This window comes from Scylla paramamosain, chromosome 15, assembly GCF_035594125.1.
Source record: "Scylla paramamosain isolate STU-SP2022 chromosome 15, ASM3559412v1, whole genome shotgun sequence".
Taxonomy (NCBI): domain Eukaryota; kingdom Metazoa; phylum Arthropoda; class Malacostraca; order Decapoda; family Portunidae; genus Scylla; species Scylla paramamosain.
The window spans coordinates 14,929,600-14,953,803 of record NC_087165.1 but is presented as its reverse complement, the minus strand read 5'-3'; the positions used below and the strand labels follow the sequence as shown (position 1 = coordinate 14,953,803).

General features: G+C 39.6%; 1 protein-coding gene across 1 annotated transcript; it reads right to left on the bottom strand.

Annotated features, from left to right (window-relative positions):
* Positions 1 to 540: 540 nt before the first annotated feature.
* LOC135107505 (arylsulfatase H-like) lies at positions 541 to 17,553 on the bottom strand. The gene is made up of 11 exons (XM_064017453.1): positions 17,253 to 17,553; positions 15,712 to 15,815; positions 15,373 to 15,504; positions 12,924 to 13,087; positions 12,562 to 12,732; positions 11,980 to 12,212; positions 10,998 to 11,173; positions 9,574 to 9,758; positions 8,095 to 8,212; positions 4,549 to 4,741; positions 541 to 1,113 (listed from the first exon to the last, which is right to left on the bottom strand). Exons 1-11 carry the CDS (start codon positions 17,414 to 17,416, stop codon positions 975 to 977), a joined length of 1,779 nt encoding a protein of 592 aa, XP_063873523.1. The 5' UTR covers positions 17,417 to 17,553; the 3' UTR covers positions 541 to 974.
* Between the last annotated feature and the right edge of the window lie 6,651 nt (positions 17,554 to 24,204).

Sequence of the window (24,204 nt, the reverse complement as noted above, 5' to 3'; positions counted from 1 at the left end):
AAGGGACAAGGGAGAGGAGGGCAGGGAAAGAGAGAAAGAGGAAGCATGGATAGATGGAGGAAGGGAATGGGGAGGGAAGGAGGGCAGGGAATGGGAAAGAAGGAAGGAAAGGAGAGGAGGGCAGGGAATTGGGAGGGAAGGAGGGCAGGGATGGGGAGAGAAGGGAGAGGATGGTGGGAAAGGGGGAGGGAAGAGAGAGAGAGAGAGAGAGATGCATTAGACGCAGGATAATTATTAGATACTTTTTTTCAAGGAAAAAGTGCATCTAATGCGCCGGCAGATACGGTATATAGGTATATACTTGCACAAGTATATACATCAGAATGAGAATAGATATGTCTTCATGCCATGCAGGAGCATATGTAGTTTTTGTGATAACATCTCTGCTGCATAGCACTTTTGGCGAATGAGTCACCAGAGTGTGGGCGTCATGGGCATTTTGATAATCCTGATAGGTTCAAGATAATGCCACTCGTCCAACAAAAGCCATAAAGGCATAAGGAGGTTGCCATTACAGATGGTGTGAGATGAAAGGTCAACTTTATTTTTTTTTATTAATTTATTTTAACAGAAATAAATATGATTGTTCTTTGAATGTAAGAATTTGCTGTAGTCCATTAGAAATAACAGAAGTCAAGCACTATATTATATTTGTGGACAAGACATCCAATCAAAACATTTTAGGTAATTTTCATCTTTAGATTGCAATATTGTTACAACATCATATAGCAATGTTTTCTTTGCAACTGATTAACTAGAAAAAAAAAGAACATTGCTGAAAAACTGTAGACAACACTGTCTTGAATTCCAGAATCTGGAGACCTACTTATGGGAAAATATCTTACATTTCCAGCACTGCAATCATGAACAGATTTTGGTGGAAATGATCCACATACATAAGTAGAGGATAGTATTCTATTGTTACATGCTATAATGTGGGTGCCAGGTGTACATGGCTCTGGTGGTCTCTGTTTTCAGCATGTGAGGCAATGCGGCTGGTAGAAGGGTTTCCAGAGACCATTGGCCATGGTGGAGAGTTGCGAGGGTGGCAGAGTCACTCCCTTTCTCCACTGTTTTACGTAGTCCTTCAAATCATGCACCACTGACTTGTACCTGAACAAGAAAGGAAGAAGAGAGATGGGCTTAAAACCTGCACTACAGAAGTATAAGCATGGCTATTTTTTTTCTTTTCTTAACGGAAATGTTTTTGAAAGTTAGATTTTTCTCATTTAGATCACCTTTCTTAAATGCAATATTTTTCTTTAGGACTGTTGAAGAAAGAGTTGTGTTTTTAAGATCGGATAAGTTATGATCTTGTAAGCCAGTAAAGGATTAGAGAACAGATGAGGACGACTAATGTAAGACACTAATACATGTCCTGGAAAGTATTTTTGTTGGATTTTTTTTTTTTTTTTTATGAAAGAGGGGACTGGTATGGAAGAGGGGACTCTGATCTAGGACAAAAATGGGTAGTAAACAAAAGTCCACAAAAGTTGTTAGTCCCCCAAAGAGAGTATGTAGTCAAAAGGTCTATCAAAATTTGAGGTTAAGTGTTTTGAAACCTCTCTCTCTCTCTCTTGAAAGAGTTAACGTCAAAGGCAGGAGGAAATACAGAAAAAGGCAGGGAGCTCCAGTAAAACGGGATGAAAGAGTGAGAATACTACTTGAATCTTGGATTAGAGAAGTGGACAGTGGGATGAGAGGAAGGAGTAAGTATTGCACAGCAAAGCCGCGGGAGAAAATACATGCTGTTAGTAAGATCGGAAGAGCAGTTAGCACAAAGGTGGCAATAGAAGAAATCAGCACAGAGGGAGAAGCTAAGGACAGGTAGTTAAAGGAGTTGTTGAAACGAAATGCTTTTGATTTGATCCTATTCAAGAGAGCAGTATGAGTGGAACTCTCCCCCCATCCTCATTAATCTGAAACATACTCCATACATGGGAGGATAAGATCTCTGTACTATTTTTAAAGAATTAACAGCAGGAGGTGGGGGTGAGAAAAACTAATGGAGACAGCTCATCATACTTCATAAAAATGGTTTTAGTGAGAGATGAGATCCGAAGTAGAGGATGTTCAGTGTGGAAGAGGAAGAAAATGGAGTGTTATTGAAAAAGAGGGGACAGTTATCTGGAAGACTGTGTCTAGATTTTTTTTTTTTTTTTGAGGCACCAAACATCACTATAAGTTTGCTATTCCCTAATAAGAAATTTTAAAAAGATCAGAAGTCAGGCATTCTCTGGCTTCCTTGCGAGAGTCTAATTCCTGAAGGGTTGGATGTCTAGGAAAAGATGTGGAAAAGTGCAGAGCACTATCATCAGCTTAGGAGAGGATAGGTCAATAAATTTGGCTTAGAAGATCACTGAATAAAAAAAAAAAGTGGGAGACATGACAACCTTGAACACCATAAACTTTGGAGGACAGTGATCGTTTACCACATCAATAGAACGGTCTAAAAAGAAACTTGAGATGATGTTACAGAGAAGGATAAAACCTGTAGGAGTGTAGTTTGGAAATTAAAGTGTTGTAATACTGTGTGAGACAAAACTAGAGTTATAATTTTTGTTTTGTGTGTGTGTGTGTGTGTGTGTGTGTGTGTGTGTGTGTGTGTGTGTGTGATAATTATTGTTGTATTGTTTGTGTGTGATTGTTGTATCATTTATGCATGTTTGTGTGTGTACTTCTGTAAGGTGATTATTTGGTTGTTAACAGGAATAATTAGTGATAAGATTGTTTGCTTGTTTCTATTTCGATAACATGGCAGAAACTGTAATTGTTAGGTCTTTTGGGAAGGACAGGCATTTGGCCTAGCACTCTAGGTACTAGCAGAGAGACGTTGGCAGCGTTAGGCAGGAAGGGTTGGTCGAGCTGTACTATTATATTGAAGTCTGCCGTGAAGCTGGACTTTTGCGTTTTCCTTACCCACTATCCCAGACTCTACCAAATGGTTTTGATATGTCGAAGACAACAACAAAAGTTTCATCAAAATCCCTTAAAATTGGATGACTAAGATTCAGTGAGGAAGGCCAGATCACCAGTAGTGTGGCCACGACAGAACCCATACAGACAATCAGATATAAGGTTGTGAAGTGATAGATGTCTAAGAATCTTCCTGTCAAAGATAAATTAAGAACTTTAGAAAGGCAGGAAACCAAAACAATAGAATGGTAGTGTGAAGAGGCAGAGTGGTCATCCTTTTTATGAACAGGCTGAATACAGGGAAACTTGCAGCAGGAAAGAAATTTAGCTGTTAACAGAAAGAGCTGCAAGACTTTAATCAGGCAAGATGCAAGCATGGAGGCACAGTTACAGAGAACAATAGGAGGGACCCCATCAGGTTCACAAGCTTTCAATGGTTAAGACCATCAAGGGCATTAAAAACATCGTTAGAAAGAATCTTAATAGGAGGCATGAGATTGTTGGAGGTTGGAGAAGCCCTGAATCATCCAGAGTAGAGTTTATAGCAGACTTCAGCTTTAGAAATAGACAAGATGACAGTGGTGCCACTAGTGTATAATAGAAAGGAAAATATTAAGAAATGTTATTGAAGATGTCTTTTGGCTAGATACCTAAAGTTGCAAGGGGAACTAGATCTCTAAAGGTTTTGACATTTTCTATTAATGAATGAGTTTTTAGTTAATTGGAAAATGGTTTTGGCATGATTATGGGCAAAAATATAATGTGCATAAGTTTCAGGAGATGGAAGGCTCAAGTACTGTTTGTGGGCTACCTCTCCATCATGTATAGCATGAGAACAGGCTGAGTTAAACCAAGGTTTGGAAGGTTTAGGGAGAAAGCAAGAAATGTACAAAAACATACCAGACAAACAATCATCTCCATTATTTCCCCAGCAGAATGAAATGGATCTGACACAGAAGCAGTAGTCATTCAGTGGAAAATCTGAATTAAACCTCATGTTCCTCCGGTTACCAGAGGCAAAATGCCAGTGGTACCTCCAATTTGGAGAATCCTGAGGAGGAATAGGAGCAATAGAGCAAGATACAGATATGAGGTTGTGGTCAGAGGAGCCCAGTGGGAAAGACAGAGTAGTAGAATGGAAAGGAAAGACAATCGTTGGTGAACAGTGTAGTCTCCAAGAATGGAGATCTCCACAAAAGGGGAGTCAGGATGTGGTCCAAGTTTGTAAAAAAATAGTCATATATATATATATATATATATATATATATATATATATATATATATATATATATATATATATATATATATATATATATTCAAGGAAGTTTGGTGAGAGGTATACAGCACCAATGAATTTATTTTGAGTTACCCTGAAATCAAAACCGGATGGCAGAAAACTAGGAAGATTCACGAGCATGGGATCGAGAGCAAGTTAGATCGTTGCATACATAGATGCAATATCCAGCTTTGAATTGAAAGTGTGGATAGAAAAAGCAAGAGGGAACAGAGAAGGGGTTGCTGCCAAAAGTCCAGACACCTGTATTTCGTGGAGGAAAAGATCGGCACAGAGGGGTAGTAGGCAGCGAGAATTAGTCATGGCATGGCATTATAGTGTAGCAACGCTATTCTTACTCTGATGAGTCTGGGCTGATTGGCGGGTAGTCCTCGTAAGGATCAGAGAGCAGATCATACAATTCAGGTTGAGAGGACAAGTCTGTGACGTTTGCACCATGGCAGTCACATGCTGTTGTGTGATGCCAGCCACATTGGGTGCTGCCCTTCCACCACTTAGGTTTGGCCAGATGCATCTTGTAAACATGGTCACCTGAAAAAATATTCTTCATGAATGACTGACTGATTTGACAACTAGGCACTATAACTAAAAAGGGTGTTATAAATGCAAAACCATTGTTCCCATCCATTTTGCACAAAATCTTTCCCTAGCTTCAACAAACTTGTGGAACCTCTTGGAAAAGTTGAGTTTTCAGCAAGGAAGCCAAATTACTGAAAACAAAAAAAAAAAAAAGGCCACAAAATATATAAAGCAAATTTTTCTGGATTTTTACTATTTTAGCAAGGTGAAATTCCATCTGCCTCCCCTCATCCTACCTAGAGTGGGCTAACCTAAACTAACCAACATAACCTAAGAACCTAACTTAACTAAACCTAACCTCCTTAGGAGGAGGCAGAAGACAGCTGCTGAAACAATAATTACTCTCTGTGAGGTCTCCAGAAGCACTGCACCAGAACGTGTTGTGAAATTATCTGAACTTATCTATGACCCAGCTAAGATCTCACTGAACATTTTTCCCTTTATGCTTCACAACACGAGGGGTCAGTCACACCCTGAATTCTAAAGACAACTCTCTTCTTTGACACAACTCTACATGCACCTAATACACACACACACCCATAGGTAGGCATTACTGCGATAAATCGTGATTACGATATCAGGTTATCGGTTATCCGACAATTATTTTTCCTGCATTATCGATTCATCGGTATCGCCGATACTTTTGGTCCCAAACTAGCGATAATCGATAATTTTAGTTTCTGGCATGAGCATGTTGAAGTTTTAAACTTTCAAAACCAAATATAGTTATTTTATTCAAAACAGTACTTTTCATTAGAGAAGAGACAGGGTAAACAGTGAATCTGATTTCTAAGTTTTCTAAGATCAAGATAAAAATAAAGATTGGGATTTATCAACTTTTTACTTAAGATATCAATATCGTTATCACTAGTATCGGAATTTTGGATTTATTGATTTATTGGTTATCAGCTATCAGGCAATTAATTTATCTCCAGTTATTGATTATCAGTTAATGCCGATTCAGTTATCGTTATCGATTTATCGGTTATCATGATTTTTTTTTTTTTCTCATCACGCCCAGTTATACGTACACCCTGTTCTCAAAATTAGAAATTCAATGTGGCGACTCCTACGAAAGCCTCTGAGTCACTTTCTGTTAAGGGGACCACAGATATCTATAATTCGGACCGCCCTTCTTCTGATATCAATCTCAAGCACCTCGACTTTTTTTCATTAACTCTTGTAACTTTCAAAGCCTTAGATCTAATTTTCAATCTGTGGAACACCACCTCTCCTCTTCTAAACCTCATCTTCTTTTCCTCACTGAAACTCAGGTGTCTGAGGCAACTGACAGTAGCCCCTTTTCTGTTCCCTCCTACTTTCTTTATCCTCATTTTCAATTCAAAGCTGGATGTTGCATTTACCGTATTTGATGGCATATAAGATGCACGAGCATATTCAGGAAAAAAAAGTTTTACGTATTTAAGCATGTAATGTTTAAAGCAAGTTAGCGTACAGGTGAACAAAAAGCAAGTAATCACAATAGTAAAAATATCCTACATGATTGCAGTAATAAAACAGAGGTAGTGGCCTAGTCATGGAGGCGAAGCAAAGAACGCAGCCCAGCTGCCGAGATGTCAACAACACACTTCGCGCATCACTGAACAGGGCCACGTTTTCATTTTCAACATTTCCTTATATATCGTAATCTGTTTTTTCTCAGTGGCGGGAGTATGTCAGAACTCATCCTAAGAGAGAAATTAATGGTGACGGGAATTAGTTCAATTAAATTATAAGAATCCACAGTATTGAGTGGATGACCCAATGAGGATTCCTTTCTATGCCATATTCTATTAAGTTAGACGTTCTGAGTCGTCTCAGCAAGTTTTTCTCAATCATTCCAGCTGCTAATTCTATACAGGGGCCTTATCCGTCCATATATGGAGTATGCTTCACATGTATGGAAGGGGTTCCACTCATACCACTCTTTTAGACAGAGTAGAATCAAAAACTTTTCATATTATCAATTCCTTTCCTGTAACTGTCTTCAGCCTGTCTCTAATCGCCGTAAAGTTGCATATCTTGCTATATCTTCTGCCACCATTTTTACGGTAATTGCTTTTCTGATCTTACGAATTGCATGCCTACCCCTCCGCATCCTAACTGCAAAAGACTTTCTTCTTTCTCTCACCCCTATTCTGTCCACTTCTCAGATGCAAGAGTTAACCAGTATTCTCAATCATTCATCCCTTTTTCTGATAAAGTTTGAACTCCCTGCCTGCTTCTGTATTTTCTCCTTCCTATGACTTGAATTTTTCAAGAGGGAGGGATCAAGACACTTATCTTCCAATTTTCAATTGTCTTTTTTTTTTTTTTACCTCTGCTTCTAGAATGACACTCTAATGTTTTTTTTTATTACATTTTGTTGCCCTTGGCCAGTGCCTCATACATAAAAAAAAAAAAAAATCCTAACTTAACTTAATCTAACCAGCCCGACCTAACCTAACCAAACCTAACTTAACATAACCTAACATCACCCAATATAACTTCACCTATCCTAACCTAACCTAACATATACTAACCTACTGTAGCTCAACCTAACTACTACCTCTCACTGAAATCACCACATTAAAGGCAGATTCACACCAGCTGTGATGTTATGCTAGCTAGATGTGTGTGATGCAAAGCCACATAGCTTCCAATCACTACAGTATTTTTTACTTTTAAATATGGGTATTCACACCGGACACAATCCTACCCTTGCCAAGTTTACGAGTGTCGCCCACGTGCATGCTGCTTCCTGTTTCCCTAGGAAAAGAATGTGCATGTTGCTTGTTATGGAGCAACTCATAGATGAGGTACAGAAATTCCTTTGCTTGTATGTCAGTCTTGCCAGATTTATTTCATGCACTCACAGCGAGCAGCAATAGTTCTTTTTCTCCTCCTCCTCAAAGAGACCACAAGAGTAGTGTCTCCCATGATGCTGCAAATGCACTGAGCTACCGAATGATGTGGCAGTTGACGCGAGCACCGTTTGATAGCATAGCATCAATCCTGGTGTGAATACCCATGTCACAAGTATCGCCAGCATTGGCCCATGGCATCGCATAGCTAGTGTAGTATTGTAGCTGGTGTGAACCCACCTTAATTAAATAAGGTATGTATCCTATCCACAGCCGAAAAAAATAGACAGATCGGGTGGGAGCATCTATTCTACACATTTACCTTAAAGGTTTCATGGGGAAGGATGTTTTAAGATACCACCTCTCTCTCTCTCTCTCTCTCTCTCTCTCTCTCTCTCTCTCTCTCTCTCTCTCTCTCTCTCTCTCTCTCTCTCTCTCTCTCTCTCTCTCTCTCTCTCTCACCTGTGTCCATCCTTACAGCATGTAAGGACATTCCACAGTGGTGAAGGAACAGCCTCGGTGTCCTGGCCCCCTTGGCTCCCTTCAGTAACACTTCAGAAATGTCTTCACCATCCAGTTCCTATAGCCCAGACCACAAGATTTACTTATTGTCAATATAAATGGCAATATCAAGCATTATTAAGCAGCTCAAAGTCAACCAAAGAAAGTTTATTCTAAGGATGTTGCAACTATGCAGAGGTCGCATTATGATGATGATGTGATCAGCGGTGCAATGTGTTAACATGAGCCGTACCATTATCTTATGAGGTATTATATATATATATATATATATATATATATATATATATATATATATATATATATATATATATATATATATATATATATATATATATATATATATATATATATATATATATTGCAACTATGCAGAGATCGCATTATGATGATGATGTGATCAGCGGTGCAATGTGTTAACATGAGCCGTACCATTATCTTATGAGGTATTATATATATATATATATATATATATATATATATATATATATATATATATATATATATATATATATATATATATATATATATATATATATGAGGCGCTTAGAGCTGGAGTAACGTAAGCGACACTCCGGCCAAAAGTATCATTTTTGTCGCATTGTCTTCCCTCACCTTCCTACTGTGGCGGGAAGCAGAATAGAAGTCAGAATGGACACCGCAATAGGGTCGAAAATCCACCCAAATGCAGTTATCTGCAGATCCTTCGTGTCGTGTCGCTCTCAAAGCAAGGCGATGGATGAGCGGCTGGTGCCAGAATGAACTCCCGCCTAGCAGCCAGCGAGCCAATGACAAGCACGCGCTGTGCTTCACCTGACACGACTGACAGCAGCGTGCCTCCCCCACACCTCACACCCACAGATACTCATGCACCCTCCACCAGCTCGCTACCATTGAAAGACACTCTGCCTTTTTTTTACGCTAATATGCAAGGTTTCATCATTATGGCGGACAACATGCCCCCCAAGGAGCCAGAACCCTTTAGGGGAAGGAAGGGATAAAAACGATAATTTCGGCCGGAGTGTCGCTTACGTTACTCTGGCTCTGAGCACCTCATATATATATATATATATATATATATATATATATATATATATATATATATATATATATATATATATATATATATATATATATATATATATATATATATTTCATTGGAAGATGGCTTCTCATTTCTGCTCCTGCTACTCCTGATACTGGAAAGCATTAGCCTGTCACTTCTAATTCTGACATTACCAGAATATGATAATGTTTTCGAGGGATGTTCAAACAGCCTACATTAATTTAGTTGAGATATGAATTAAAGGAGTGCTTTTGAATAAATAAATATAAATAATTTATCTTCACACACAGCAGGAAGACTAAACTGGCAGTCTAGCATAAGATTGACTGGAAACTTTAGGGGAAGTAGCACCTTACCTTGCCCATGGCTCGAGGCACAAGAGTGTGGAGTTGAGGAAGGCCAGCCAGGGAGAGTAGGGTGGGCAGCAGATCCATAAGGGACGTGGGCGTGTCAAGAGTCACCCCACTGGGGATATGGCCTGGCCACCTGAATATTCCCGGCACTCGGATGCCACCCTCCGACCCACCCTGCCGCTTGCCACCTGGTATAGGGTACATGATGACTATTTTGAGTTTTCAGGTCACTGATGATGAAAGAAGAAATCAAACTCTTTCTACATCTCTGTCTTGTGGTTAGGATGCCATAGTGTCTCAATGCCATCTTTACATCATTTGTGTTGAACTGTTTATGAAATCACCTTAGCAAATCTTTCTATGAGTGAGATATGAACTTGAGGGGAAATATTTTGGAGATAGAGGAGACTGCAACAATGAGATGGTGAGATGTATTTCCTAAATGAGATGTGATCGTGATATGCGATATTTGATGACAAATTAAAGATTTTCTGCACTTTTGTAAGGTATCGGTGCCTTGGGTGTGATGGGTGGATTGTAGGAATTGGGGGGGAAGAAAAGAGGAGGAAGGCATGGAGACTTCTGTTGCCATAATGATGCATGAAATATATTAGTGTCTTTTGACACAATTTTAAAGGAGGATATAATTTTGTGAACAAAAGTCACGTTGCTTAGATAAAATGAGCTAAATTAAGCTGATTTCTCTTTTAGAGAAGATTTTTCCAGCAATTTTGAGTATGCTCTTGAGTATGCTACATTAAGATGAATGTAGTTAATATAATAATAAGAAGGTAGTGATCAAATTTTGTTCTGCACTATAAGGAAGACATTGCAAAGTTGGGAAATAAATTGATGTGAGTCCTTGTAAACCCCGTCTTCCTTATAGTGCACAAAAAAAATTTGATCACTACCTCGGTGTCCTGGCTCCCTTAGCTCCCTTCAGTAACACTTCAGAAATGTCTTCACCATCCAGTTCCTATAGCCCAGACCACAAGATTTACTTATTGTCAGTATAAATGGCATATATATATATATATATATATATATATATATATATATATATATATATATATATATATATATATATATATATATATATATATATATATATATATCAATTCCATAGAAGAGATGGAGAAACAATAGTGTTTGAATACAAGTAAGTCCTGCTGACTGGCCCTGATACAGAGAGACTCAGGTATGCTTGAGCAAGAGAGAGAGAGAGAGAGAGAGAGAGAGAGAGAGAGAGAGAGAGAGAGATCTTGGACTAGATAATACCATCATTTACATATCATTAGTATAGGTCTACCATAAGAACAAAAAAAGGAAAAGGGAAACAATTCTAATGTGCATCACAAAGTTTCAGAAAGTTTCCTGCAAGGCATGCTTTCCTGTGGTGTCTTTCATTTTACCACGATATGTCTGACCTTTGAAGCGCCCGTTGTGTCCTCCAATTCGCTCTCCGTTGTCCTCCACGGCCTCAAGGTGGCCTCCCTGGTCTGATGTGAAATAAACTATGGTGTTGTCTTCCAGACCTAACTCAGCCAGAGTGGCCAAGACCTTTCCCACACTCTCGTCCATTTCCTCCACATTGTCTCCATACCTGCCACAGTGAGGAGCGACAAGGAATTTAGGGCCATCGCCGAGCAAAATTCCTAGTGCATCCCGTATTGAGAAAATTGAACCTAACAAATATGAGGTCTTGCTCAAGGGAACCCTAAGGGTTTAGATCAAGTAAATATGCATCAGTGAACCTCATTGCCTACAGGAGTCACATCAGCTTCAGAGTGTCATGAAAACACTAAGAAACTGAGTTAAAGGCTGGATAGATGAAACATTGTTACATGGACACTTAGGGTACACATGCCCTACTGACACTTTACCAGTCATGGCAAGATGATCACCAAGATCAGTTTTTTGGATATCAGTTCCCCTTATACTAAAGCACACTCTTTGCATTTTCTTGTGGCTCTTTTCTAGTTCTGTCTCTTATTTGAAAATATTCTATCTGATAGGATGTAGCCAAGCCTCTCTCTTTCTGAGGTTTTATGACGATTCCTTCTTTGGGGTCTTGACTGTTGCCTACCAGTGTCATGCCCAGCTTTGGAGTGCCATGGAAGCACTGAACAATTGATCTGAAAGTATGATGAATAGACATATGAGGGCGAGTAGTCGTCAATAGGAAGTGAACCCCTGATCAGACACTCAAGATAAACATGAGAGCCCGACACGTTACTGATCAAAGAAAGATAATCGCCGATTACTACCACGATTTGGGTTGGCGTTGACTGTCCTGTCACTGTAACATTATTCTATTGTTAGCAATTACAGCAAATTATTTTGATGAACTTCAATGACAAGTGAGCTTCAATGACCAAAAGTGAATGTTCACGTTCCAGCCTCTCTAACCTGCCATGCTTGCTTCTGCCTGCCATATGAGGTGCGGAGAACATGGGCGTGTGGACATGACCGAAGGAGTGCATCAGAAAGAAAGGTGTCTTGTCATAAGCGTGAGCCTCCAGAAAGCGACGAGATTCTTCAACTAGCCGTTGGGAGAGTCCGTCCAGCTGTATTGGTGCTTCTACCACCTGGTCACCCCGGAAGAGGCGTGAATTGGCGTAACGGAAAAGCCACGCCGACACCTGTGCAAGTGAGAAGACAGGAGAGAGGACATTCACATCACCTTATAAAAGGGTAGGCAACAGTGTAATTGCTTAGTATTTTTATATGAAAAATTTGCATTTTGACAAGTAGTAACATTGAGACTAGAAGCAAAATAGCCGAGAATTTCCAATAGTTTAGAATGATGGGTAAATGTATGGGAAAAGAAACAAAATAAGATCACTTACTAAAATTAGATAAATACAACCCTCTCTCCACCTCCCAGACACACACACGTGCATGTATCCATTTACGCCCCCCCACCCACCCACACACACACACACACACACACACACACACACACACATAAACTGTTAAATCTTAACCTACACCCCATCTACAGTCAGAATTCATGCTGCTATGGGCGAAAATGAACCAAAAGACCCCGAGAATCAAGTGTGTCGCCAGCAGTAGGAGGACACCAGTGCAGTAGCCCAGGACCTTCCTGCGACTTGCAAGGAAGAGGCTGACCACTGCAGTCATCCATGCCATGGCCAGACCCTGAAGGAGAAAAAAGATACCGACTTAGGGCCAGCTTTTTTTCTTCTCAGTGACTATTTATTTTTCGTATTTCCATTTCTATGCATGCCTAAGATCTTTCCAAGATCTTTTGCTGCAGAATGAGATGAGTAAAATCCAGCCAGATTTTCCTGTTCAAAACCTTTTCATAATTTTGAACTTATTCGTTTTACCTGGAACCTTCGGTCATGCAATGGGAACTTCCAGAAGACGTGAGAACCCCTGAACTCCTGGAAAAGGGTGACAGGTATGCCGTAAAAGGACTGGAAACCATAATTGAGCGGACCTGGGCACGAGCGGCCAAAGAGTGTGCAGTTCATTCCCAGGTGCCACTTTCCTGAAAATCAAAGGTAGTGGTGGTGGTCATGGTGGTGGTGGCTGTGCATGCATATATGTTTGTTTGTGTGTGTGTGTGTGTGTGTGTGTGTGTGTGTGTGTGTGTGTGTGTGTGTGTGTGTGTGTGTGTGTGTGTGTGTGTGTGTGTATTTACCTAGTTGTATTTATGTAGTTGTGAAATACAGAACAAGAGCCACACTAGGCTCGTCTCCATATCGACTTTTATCCAAATTTTCTTTAAATTTATGGACTGTCTTGGCACACACAGTCTCATCAATAAGTTCATTCCACACTGCAATGCTCCTGTGGGGGAACTTATGTTTCTTGATGTCTCTTCTGCATACACTTATCATCAGTTTCCTTCCGTCCTCTGGCACCTCTCGTATCTGACATCACAAGATCATCCCTATCCAAATTTTCCATCCCTTCCAATATATAGTGCTCTTTCCCTCCTTTTTTTTTTTCCAGTGTGGTCAAGCCCAATGTCATCAACCTCTCTTCATAACTATACCCTATATTAGGCTTGTAGGGATTTTAGTGGCAGATCTCTGAATTCTTTCTAGCTTTCAGATATCCTTCCTCATACTTGGTGACCACACTAGTGCTGCGTACTGCAGTTTTGATGTGTGTGTGTGTGTGTGTGTGTTGTGCGTGCAATTTACATACAGCTGTGCTTATCACCCCAGGTTGCCATTCCACTACGGAACAAGCTTATAACTTATAGTGACCGATTTTTGGATGGGACTGAGTCTACTTGCGCTACATACCGAGACAGCGAGGTCACAGCCCTTTGATTTACACCCCATTCCTTCTTACTGTTTTTTTTTTTTTTCGTGGGTTCATCACCCTAGCATGGATAATAGGCCATTTTATTATTTTTTTTAATTTTTTATTCACTATATTTTTCATACTATTTTATTTTATTGCATTTTGTACTTTTTTTTTTATTCATTTTATAATCTTTCAATTTTTTTTCTTTCTTCCCTTTTTTGCAGAGCTGAATTCACTTAATAAAAGGAATAGTTGCACTTTAATATAAAATAATTAAATCCCACCCAGCTTCTTTCACAAGGGCATAATGATTTCTGTAAACCTAATGCTCATTTTTAGAATGCAGTAGTCCATTGTGCGGGGAGCGGATGAACCTCTCATCTCCCTGTCCTCCACCCACTCCTTTCCCCATTCTTTGTGTCTTACAGGGGAACATGGGAAAACTCCACCCACTGGCTCCCTCTTCTTTTTGTTTCCGTGCTGTGTGGAGCTTAGTAGCAGACTGATATCCAGATAGGTTAGATGTACCGAGAGAGCCTGTACTGTGGGAGATGCGTTAAGGGGTCATAATGCGGCTATTGCGTGGTTGGCTATTAGTCATGCACCTCCCAATGTATATTGCTATGACTAGTCTGTGGCTGACCTCTACGCCTTAGAAGGATGTAACTTGTCCTCCACACTACTTGGTATGTTGCTATAGGGTTGTGCGTCTCAATGTCCAGTGTGTGGGGAGCGGACCCTTGTCCATCCCCTCTTTCTTGGAATCTAAATGTTGTGTTAAATGCTACTGACCTTGTTGTTTGTTAGTTTGTTCATCTTGGTCAGAGGACCAGTTTGTGTTGCTCTACAAGTTATGCTATCTGCATTCTCTCCAGGCTTACAAATTTTAAGGGGTTTGAGACTGTCTTCGGAGAAATTAGTGACAAATTAAGCCCAGACTAGGTTTATAACATCCTGTTGGGCAGTGTGTGGACCGCCTGTGGGAGATTTGCCTATGGGGTGTTATAGCCTCATGTGTGTGGCATCTTTTCTGTCTGTTTCTCCCTAGTACATGGCTTGGCAAGTAATTTCACAGTTAGTGTGAGAAGATGATGTTGTATGTTTCTTTCCTGTGATGCTTGTACCTGTGTGCAACCAGTGAACTGGACTGGGTTCACATAGCCCTGCACTAAGCTAAAAAGGGTGGTAACCTAGGGAAGCTGAACTGAATTAGTGGCGGCTGTTAGAGAAGCTAGAACTGGTCGTAATAATAATAGCAATAATATATATATATATATATATATATATATATATATATATATATATATATATATATATATATATATATATATATATATATATATATATATATATATATATATATATATATATAGATAGATAGATAGATAGATAGATAGAGAGAGAGAGAGAGAGAGAGAGAGAGAGAGAGAGAGAGAGAGAGAGAGAGAGAGAGAGAGAGAGAGAGAGATACATAGATATATACATACATATAAAAAGTAAGTAAACATCACTCACCCACGAGACCAGTAGTGTAATTGGCAGCGGTGAGCGCCGAAGCGATGGTAGTCTCGTCCGCAGGAAGTCCGCTCTGGCTGGTTATGTGTAATATTACTGGTAGAAGATAGCCTTCTGGCCCCTCCTCCAGACCTGCCGACGATATAGTGGAGAAAGCATAAAACAGTTGCTAATATTATTATTATTATTACTATTATTATTATTATTATTAATATTATTATTATTATTATTATTATTATTATTATTATTATTATTATTATTATTATTATTTATTTATTTATTTTTTATTTATTTATTTATTTTCCAAAGAAATCCAAGCAAAAACGAGAGACGAGTTACCGTATCGAACTGGGTAGCGGCCTGTGAGCAGAGCGGCGCGACTAGGGGTGCACATGGCTGAAGCTGCCAGGTGGTGCGTGAGACGCACCCCTTCTGAGGCCAATCTTAAATGACGCAATAAAGGCAGAAATCATCATTTTTACGCAAAGGCTCATAAACGTCGTGTGTTAGAGCAGAGGATTATGGTCCAACGAACAGTGCCCATTGTTTTGATAATCATCACTCACTTTTCATGAACGACTAAAGGGAGTGGTTAAAGGGGGTTTACATGGAGCAATTCGTGACTGTTTGCAGCCGGGAGCGAGATGCAGCCGGGATTTGCTGGATTGCCTGGACAACCGGGAAACCTCTCTATAGGTCTGCTCGGCTGCCATCCCGGCAATTTTCCAGGGTCAAATGGGAACAACTATCAATATAAATTTGAAAATAGAAGAAATATTGTTGGAAAGTGTTTTAATAATAACCACTGACTGTACCATTATATGCAATAAATAAATAAAATATTTAAATTTATTTACTTATAAAAAAAAAAGGGAAATAGACGCGAAATTGATTTGTTTACACTTAGGAAGCCAGCAACCCACCATGTGTGTATCAGAAGGTATCATGAGCACCACAGCCTGCAAGGCTATATAGACCAGGAACGATTTCACAGTCATTTCTTCTTTTCCTTTTTCTTCAAGCACACCAAAATCGCAACTATAGCGACCAGCTCGGAGGAAGAGGACTCCACCTTGATTGTTTGTTTTGATGCGGCTATAGAGCCAGCGGCAGCTCTACACCTTGTGAATGCTTTCAGCTGGAATCTGCCTGCTACTCCGGCTGGCTGCAAGCAGCTGGGTGGAAAAACAGCCCCATGTAAACCTGCCTTAAAGGAGGGGATTACACGGAGCAGTTCGCGGCTGCTTGCAACCGGGATTATACAGCCGGAAGTAAGGTGCAGCTGGAATTTACTGAGTTGCCGGCGCAGCCGGGAAACCGCTGTCGGTCTGATCGACTGCCATCCCAGTAATTTTCCAGGATCTAATGAGAACAACTATCGATATAAAATTGAAAATAGGAGGAATATTGTTGGAAAGTGTTTTAGAAATAACCATTGACTATACCATTATATACAATTATTAAATAACATACTTAAATTTATTTATAAAAAAAAAATGGAAAATGGACGCGGAATTGGTTTTACATCGTCACTGAGGAAGACAGCGGCCTAGCATGTGTGTACCAGAGGGCATCAAGAGCGCCACAGCCTGCAAGCCTCTATAGACCGGGAACGGAGTCCACAATAAATTTTTCTTTTAATTTTTCTTCAACCACAGCAAACTCGCACTTATAGCAACCAGTTCGGAAGAGGAGGACTCTATCTTGATTATTTATTTTTCGATGCAGCCGGCTAGCGGTCCAGCGGCTGCTCTCCATCATGTGAATGCTTTCGGGTGAAACCTGATGGCTGCTCCGGGTGGCTGCAAGCAGTCGAGTGGAAAAACAGCCTCGTGTAAACCCGCCTTAACACTGTAGCAATGAGAACAGTAATCTCCCACCTGTCAATGTTAGGTGTCCTGATGGTAGTGTTGCCGTAGCAGCCAATGTCACCTATCCCTAAATCATCTGCCAGAAACATCAACACGTTGGGCTTCCTCTCTGTTCCCGCCACGCTCAAAGCCGCTGCACACACCAGCCATATCCAGGCAAGCACTCTCGTCATTGTGCCTCTACCTCTGGCTACCAAACTTTCTTGCGGACTGACTAAACATCAGGCAGGCTGCTGGGTAACAAACATTGATAGGTCGCTGAAAGTTACCAGTTTGTAGCGGCTACAACTTTTACTGAGTAGTGGATATTAATGAATATAACTTTTTTTGAGATATGTAATCTTATCTTGTGATTTTGTTCTGCTGTATATGTAGTATTTTTAAGTGTGTGTGTGTGTGTGTGTGTGTGTGTTTGTGTGTGTATTTGCTTGTATTTGTGTACATATAACTGCATGGTCGAAGCAGATTTGGCATCATTTTACTTTCTTGCCCGTAGAAAAGTGGCAATTCTTACCTCTCTCATCAGATAGAGCCTTTTATTCTGAATGTTTTCAACCCCATATCTATGCCTCGAAAATTTGTTATAACGCCGCTAGCCACCAAAAATAGATAGGAAGCTGTCTAATACTGCTGCAGTTCTATTTCATATCTATCGGTTTAGTCGGGTTAGATTTAGTTAGGTTAGGCTGGGTTTAGTTAGGTTTAGTTAGCTTGGAATATTAGCAGCAAGAGCAAGATCAAGAACATGGTGGCTATCACAGCTTAAGACGGGCAATGAAGTAAAACTTTACCCCATATTCATGAGAGAGAGAGAGAGAGAGAGAGAGAGAGAGAGAGAGAGAGAGAGAGAGAGAGAGAGAGAGAGAGAGAGAGAGAGAGAGAGATGGTTACGCAACTGATTGAAGTTTTCTCTAAGAAATACTCTACTGCCTCTCCCAAGGTGTTGCAACACATTTCAAACTTCCCATCCAACAAAGCTCAATGTGGAGGTGCCTCATATGCATCACTGACTGGAGGGACTGTCAATGGTAGTAACAATGTATGATGGTTCTGTATCTGGCATTTTACTATGGACAAATATATGAGGTTACTGATGATGGAGCAGTCTCAAGTAGTTCCGGGCACGCAGCGACAGGCACTATGTAACCCGAAAACAACCTTTAATTTTTGTAGGCTCTTTAGAACAGTGTTCTTCAAACATTTTTTTTATCACGTCCCAGATTCATTTTATATACTCACTTGACAACCCTGTACGTCTATTCTATTGTACCTTTATACCACTGATATGGAGATTAATTAATTAACACACACACACACACACACACACACACACACACATACCACGTAGTGTAGTGGTTAGCACGCTCGGCTCACAGCCAAGAAGGCCCGGGTTCGAATCAAAGGGCGTGGCGAGGAAAGTGGGCGAGGCTCTTAATTAACGTGTAGCCCCTGTTCACCTAGCAGCAAGTAAGGACGGGATGTAACCCGAGGGATTGCGACCCACTGAACAAGAGCTTGCGACCCAGTTTTGGGTCCTGACCCTTACTTCGAAGAATCCTGCTTTAGAACGTAGCGTGCGTTGTATGTGAAGTCGCGTGGTTGTGGTAGTGTTTTCCTGATAGTAGTGATGATAGTATTGAGGGTATCCTGGTAGTGTTGGTGATGGTGGTGGTTTTCTTGGTAGTACTGATGGTGGTAATATTTTGGAAGAGGTGGTGGTCTCTTTCTAGTATTGGTGATAGTGGTAATAGCTGTGGTGGTGTTTTCTAGCGGAATTTATGATGGTGATGCAGCGGCGGTAAATACACTTATGGTCCCTTGTCTCTTACCGTGTGGTGTTTCTCATAATTATGTGTGGTTTCGTGAGGTTTAACTCGATTAAACACAGAAGACTTTTCATGTGTATATTGTGCAATAATTGTTATGCGGTATATACAACCAACGACCTCCTCCACAACTATACGTAACAATTAACTCTTATTAGTCTGTTGAAAACGTCTTTTCCTTCTATGCTGTTGGTGAGTTGTGGATAGTGATGTTGGTAGCAGGAGTGGTATCATTAGCCTAGTATTAGAGAGAGAGAGAGAGGGGGGGGGGTGACTTTGGAACGCAGTGGCACATACACAGGTAGGTACACGTGAGTCCGCAACCCGCCGCCCACTCTCGCTGCCGTGTCTCATCTGCCGCCTCCACCGCCCAGGGGCTAGTTGGAGATGCCACCAAATTGACAGCTGGCTTGCATTACTAATACCAACACTAAAACACTAGCATTACTTGAAATATATGTTTGTATGTCGTTGATGAGTTGCTAATGATGTTTCAGTTGTGGGAATATAATTACAGGCTTACTCCGAATCCTAACAGTTAAGTATTACTCTCCACTCAAAAAAGATAATGTTAAAAATAAGTTAACTAGTCTTCTTCTTCGTGTACTAACACCAACTGACACAAATAATAGTACGCGATGGACATCCGTCACCCAACTCCTATCTTGGCCAGAGAAGAAAACCAAGGAGAAAAAAAGAAAAAAAAAAATAGATAAAATAAAATAAAATAAAAATAAATAAATATATAAATAAAATAAAATAAATAAATCAATAAATAAAAATAATAACAAAGTGGTACGATTCTTGGATGCAAAGTCGCTCGATGCTCAACGCCGCTCCCTCGCGGCAAATGAAATTACGTAATCATGTTACAAAAAATATGAGAAACGACAGAATCGCGAAATTATATCAGTGATGGTCGCCGAAACAAGTTGAGGAATTAAAGAGTTGCACCATTGTAGTTGTAGTGTCAATTAAGGTGCATATATTCATTACGTGATGCAAGAGGTGTAGTCGCCTCGTCTTGGTCCTCGCGATGAATTCTCGTGGCGCAGGAACAAGTGCACTTATTGACAAAGGAAATTAATTGGTGAGCAGTCCCAGGTTAACCCTTCGGAGGATATTTATAATTTAATGAACACTTATTAAAGTCGGTTGATAACACTACTACTTCTTTTCCTTCTATGCTAGTGGTGAGTTTTAGTGGTGATTCTTTTCCTTCTATGCTAGTGGTGAGTTTTAAGTAGTGATGTTGGTAGGAGAAGTGGTAGTGTTAGACTAGACGTATTGGTGGTGGTGACGGTGGTAGTAGTGTTGGTATTAGCCTAGTATTAGTGCATCAAAAGTCTCTCTCTCTCTCTCTCTCTCTCTCTCTCTCTCTCTCTCTCTCTCTCTCTCTCTTGTATTTGTTATCGTCTGAGAATTAATAACATTTCTAGCAAGAGTCGGTGGGTGATGTGTAATAGTCAGAGGTCCCGATAAAGTAAACAATAGAGAAGATGAAAGCAATCTCATGTTTTCCGTTAATTTACAATCAATAGTATATTTTACAGTTTCGTTTCATGCCACCACAATTAACTTTTCTCGAATATCCTGCACCAAGGTCACAGCAAGCTTGTTGATGAACGATAATTATAATCACTTAATCTTGAGAGGCACTGAAGAGTTTTGTCCTCGGTGATAAAATCCAACACAAAGTACCAGGAAAGGTGTCTTTTAGGTAAAGTCTCTCCAATATTGGGAAATACTCACGTGATCACGGGAAAAAAATTTACACATGGGGACGTCTCTGTTGAAAAAGTATATATCAATCGATAAAGTGTTTTTTAGTGTATTAATTTCTTTTAAAAGTGGAATATGGTTATTATCTTTGCACCACTACTAAGAATTCAAAAGAATATTTTACAGATATATTTCTTTTCTTTAAGGAAGGAACATATCCGTATTATCAAATAGAAATTCTGCGATTGATTTTTTTTTTTTAAGGTCCAGCCTGTTAGAAATGTTAAAATTTTCGCAATTAAAATTTTCCTCTAAGATTTCATATCATTAAATCATAAAAATTACTGGAAACGCTTTATGGTCAAATATGCAAAAAAAATTTATCCTCGTTATGACAATATTAATAGGGATATTTCATTGCAGCAAGAAGCATTTTTATAATAAGCTGCTCACTTATGGCTGTCTTGGATGAAGAATGAAATATTGCCCGCGCTACGCAGCATTTGTAAGATTATCTGGTCATGAAATAGAAATAATGGAAGAAATGCATATGCGTAAATAAAACTCTCTCTCTCTCTCTCTCTCTCTCTCTCTCTCTCTCTCTCTCTCTCTCTCTCTCTCTCTCTCTCTCTCTCTTTCTCTCTCTTTTTAGCTTAATGCAAAAGAACACTTCCACTACATAGATTGCAATCTGTTTGCAACTCCGAATAATGTAACAGCTATAGTTACATGGGCAATTTTTTTCATTCGAAAGTCCATGAAAAAGATCAGTCGCTATGCATAAATGGTATATTGCAACATTTCATATCAGTATTTCTTCTTCATACGTCACCACACTGTGTAGTGAGGTGTAGGCAGTCCAATACCCATCAACTCCAGCTACTATCGCTACTGTCGAGTTGTACAGTGATAATGTAAAGTGAAGCGAAGTACTACTTAATCACAGAGTTGAAAAAACTGGGTAAAAAAAAAAAATATATAAATATATATATATATATATATATATATATATATATATATATATATATATATATATATATATATATATATATATATATATATTTTTTTTTTTTTTTTTTTTGTGGGGGGGCTTTATTGTTTTTTTTTTGGGGGGGAAGGGGAGGGGTTGTCTATTCTTTTTTTTTATTTCTTCCTCATATCTATATGTAAATCAGTTTAAATAAGCAATTAAAAAGTAATCTAGAGTGAAAGAAAAGGTTTAAAGTGTTATCTGAAGGAGAGCGACTTGTTTAGGTCATGTTAATACAGGTCGGTCCGGTTGGACAAAGCTTGTGTTAATTTGTGCTGTACAAGCTTGGTTACTTTTACATTTTTTTTTTTATGTATATGTAAAGACGGCTTCCTACTTGATGAAGCAGCCTTCCTAGTCTTATTTTTAGCTAAAGCCACATGTCAACGCAAGGGATTGTAATGGGTAAATATCATTGGCCAGAAGTCGTGACGCGTCAATTAAGCCACACCTTTATCAACCATCATCAAACACATGTCTGCCTCCCCATCCCCACTTCTTCCTTGTTTCTACATTTCTCATATCCCCTCCCCATCTCCTCCATCTAAGCTTCTCTCTCTCTCTCTCTCTCTCTCTCTCTCTCTCTCTCTCTCTCTCTCTCTCTCTCTCTCTCTCTCTCTCTCTCTCTCTCTCTCTCTCTCTATATATATATATATATATATATATATATATATATATATATATATATATATATAATTCTCAGTGTATTTTGAAATGTAGCAGTTGCTTAGACAGCTAATTAACCACAATGCAACACTTACGACTATGAGGGTCGGCGTTTGAGGGTCCAGGGCTCTAGGGCTCTAGGCTACAGAGTCAGCTGAATCCCTGTGTCTTATCTACCCTACGCACCATGTTATCAACTTTACCACGTAAACACAACGCTCACTATTTCTCTACAACCAAGCTCTCCACAACTAGTTCCTCTCACAACTTCTCTACTGCAATTAACTACTACAGTGAATTCAGTTTCCTTAAATTCTACTTTTTCCTTCGTGTTACACATGCTTCATATTAGTCTATCGCCACCAGCCTTATAGGACCTTGTGAGGCGACACAGCTAGCGACTACAAAGAGAGAGAGAGAGAGAGAGAGAGAGAGAGAGAGAGAGAGAGAGAGAGAGAGAGAGAGAGAGAGAGAGAGAGAGAGAGAGAGAGAGAGAGAGAGAAGCTTAGATGGAGGAGATGGGGAGGGGATATGAGAAATGTAGAAACAAGGAAGAAGTGGGGATGGGGAGGCAGACATGTGTTTGATGATGGTTGATAAAGGTGTGGCTTAATTGACGCGTCACGACTTCTGGCCAATGATATTTACCCATTACAATCCCTTGCGTTGACATGTGTCACAAAAGCGTCACAAAGCTCTGTGTACCACAGAGCTTTGTGACGCAGACTTCCTACCAGAGTGTGCTCTGTTCGTACAAATTTAGAGTTTTTCATCACCACACTAAAATGCATTAACACAATTGAAAATGAGCTGAAAGTTTATCAAACAAATAAATGAATAAATAAAATACACTCTTGTCAAATAGTATCCCTTCTGAGGAAGACTGATACTGCACCGACATGCATGCAGTATTTTTCAGCATCCACTAAAATCATTACTAGCATCCCAGACACTCTATTATATGCTGTGTTAATTTCATGGTGATTGTAAAAAAAAAAAAGAAAAAAAAATAGTGTGACCGAGTTTGAACTTAAATGCCTCGGGCGAGATTTAAAGGTCATGTATCAGCGCGCAAAAAACATTAAATGACCCCCTTCGTGTAATGATGATGTGGGCCGCGTGAAAGTAATTTACTTATTTATTATTTCTTTTCTTTTTTTTTTTTTTTTTTTTGCATTGCACTCAGTGTTTAGTTGCATATCTAGCAGTGTACTACGGGTAATGCAGATATCAAGGAATGTATCATCCTTGCTACATATCAGACACGAGAGAAACACACACACACAACTTCACTATTCATTTGTTCTCCCGGGATTCAAAGTATCTCAGGTCGTCACCGGATTGCCTACAAGTTTAATTACTGTTGAAGATCTGGAAGGAAAGACAGAGGAGAGAGACATTTCAGCTGGTGAACGTCGGGTCATCTTAGGCGTTAGTATGGACGCAGTTCTGGTGAATTATTGGACAGAGGGCATGAACACGGCGTTAAATAATTACTTCTTACAAATTTTTAAGCAAGAAAATTTTACAAGTCAACCCGAACTAGACCTCATGTTGACAGAGATAGAGAGAAAAAAATTACGGATATTGTCATAACCAGAGAAGACATCCTCAAAGAGATGAATACTAATCTCAAGAAGATAAAATCACCGAAGTCAGACGAGTCTTTTCTTGCATTTCAAAGGAGTGTAGCGAGAGAGTTAGAATACGCTTGAGG

Coding starts and splice junctions, on each gene's coding strand:
- LOC135107505 (XM_064017453.1), bottom strand. CDS start 17,416: ATGACGAGAGTGCTTGCCTGGATATGGCTGGTGTGTGCAGCGGCTTTG. Junction 12,733..12,923: donor TGCATGACCGAAGGTTCCAG/GTAAAACGAATA, acceptor TTTCTCCTTCAG/GGTCTGGCCATGGCATGGAT. Junction 9,759..10,997: donor ACACAACGGGCGCTTCAAAG/GTCAGACATATC, acceptor ACCCTATACCAG/GTGGCAAGCGGCAGGGTGGG.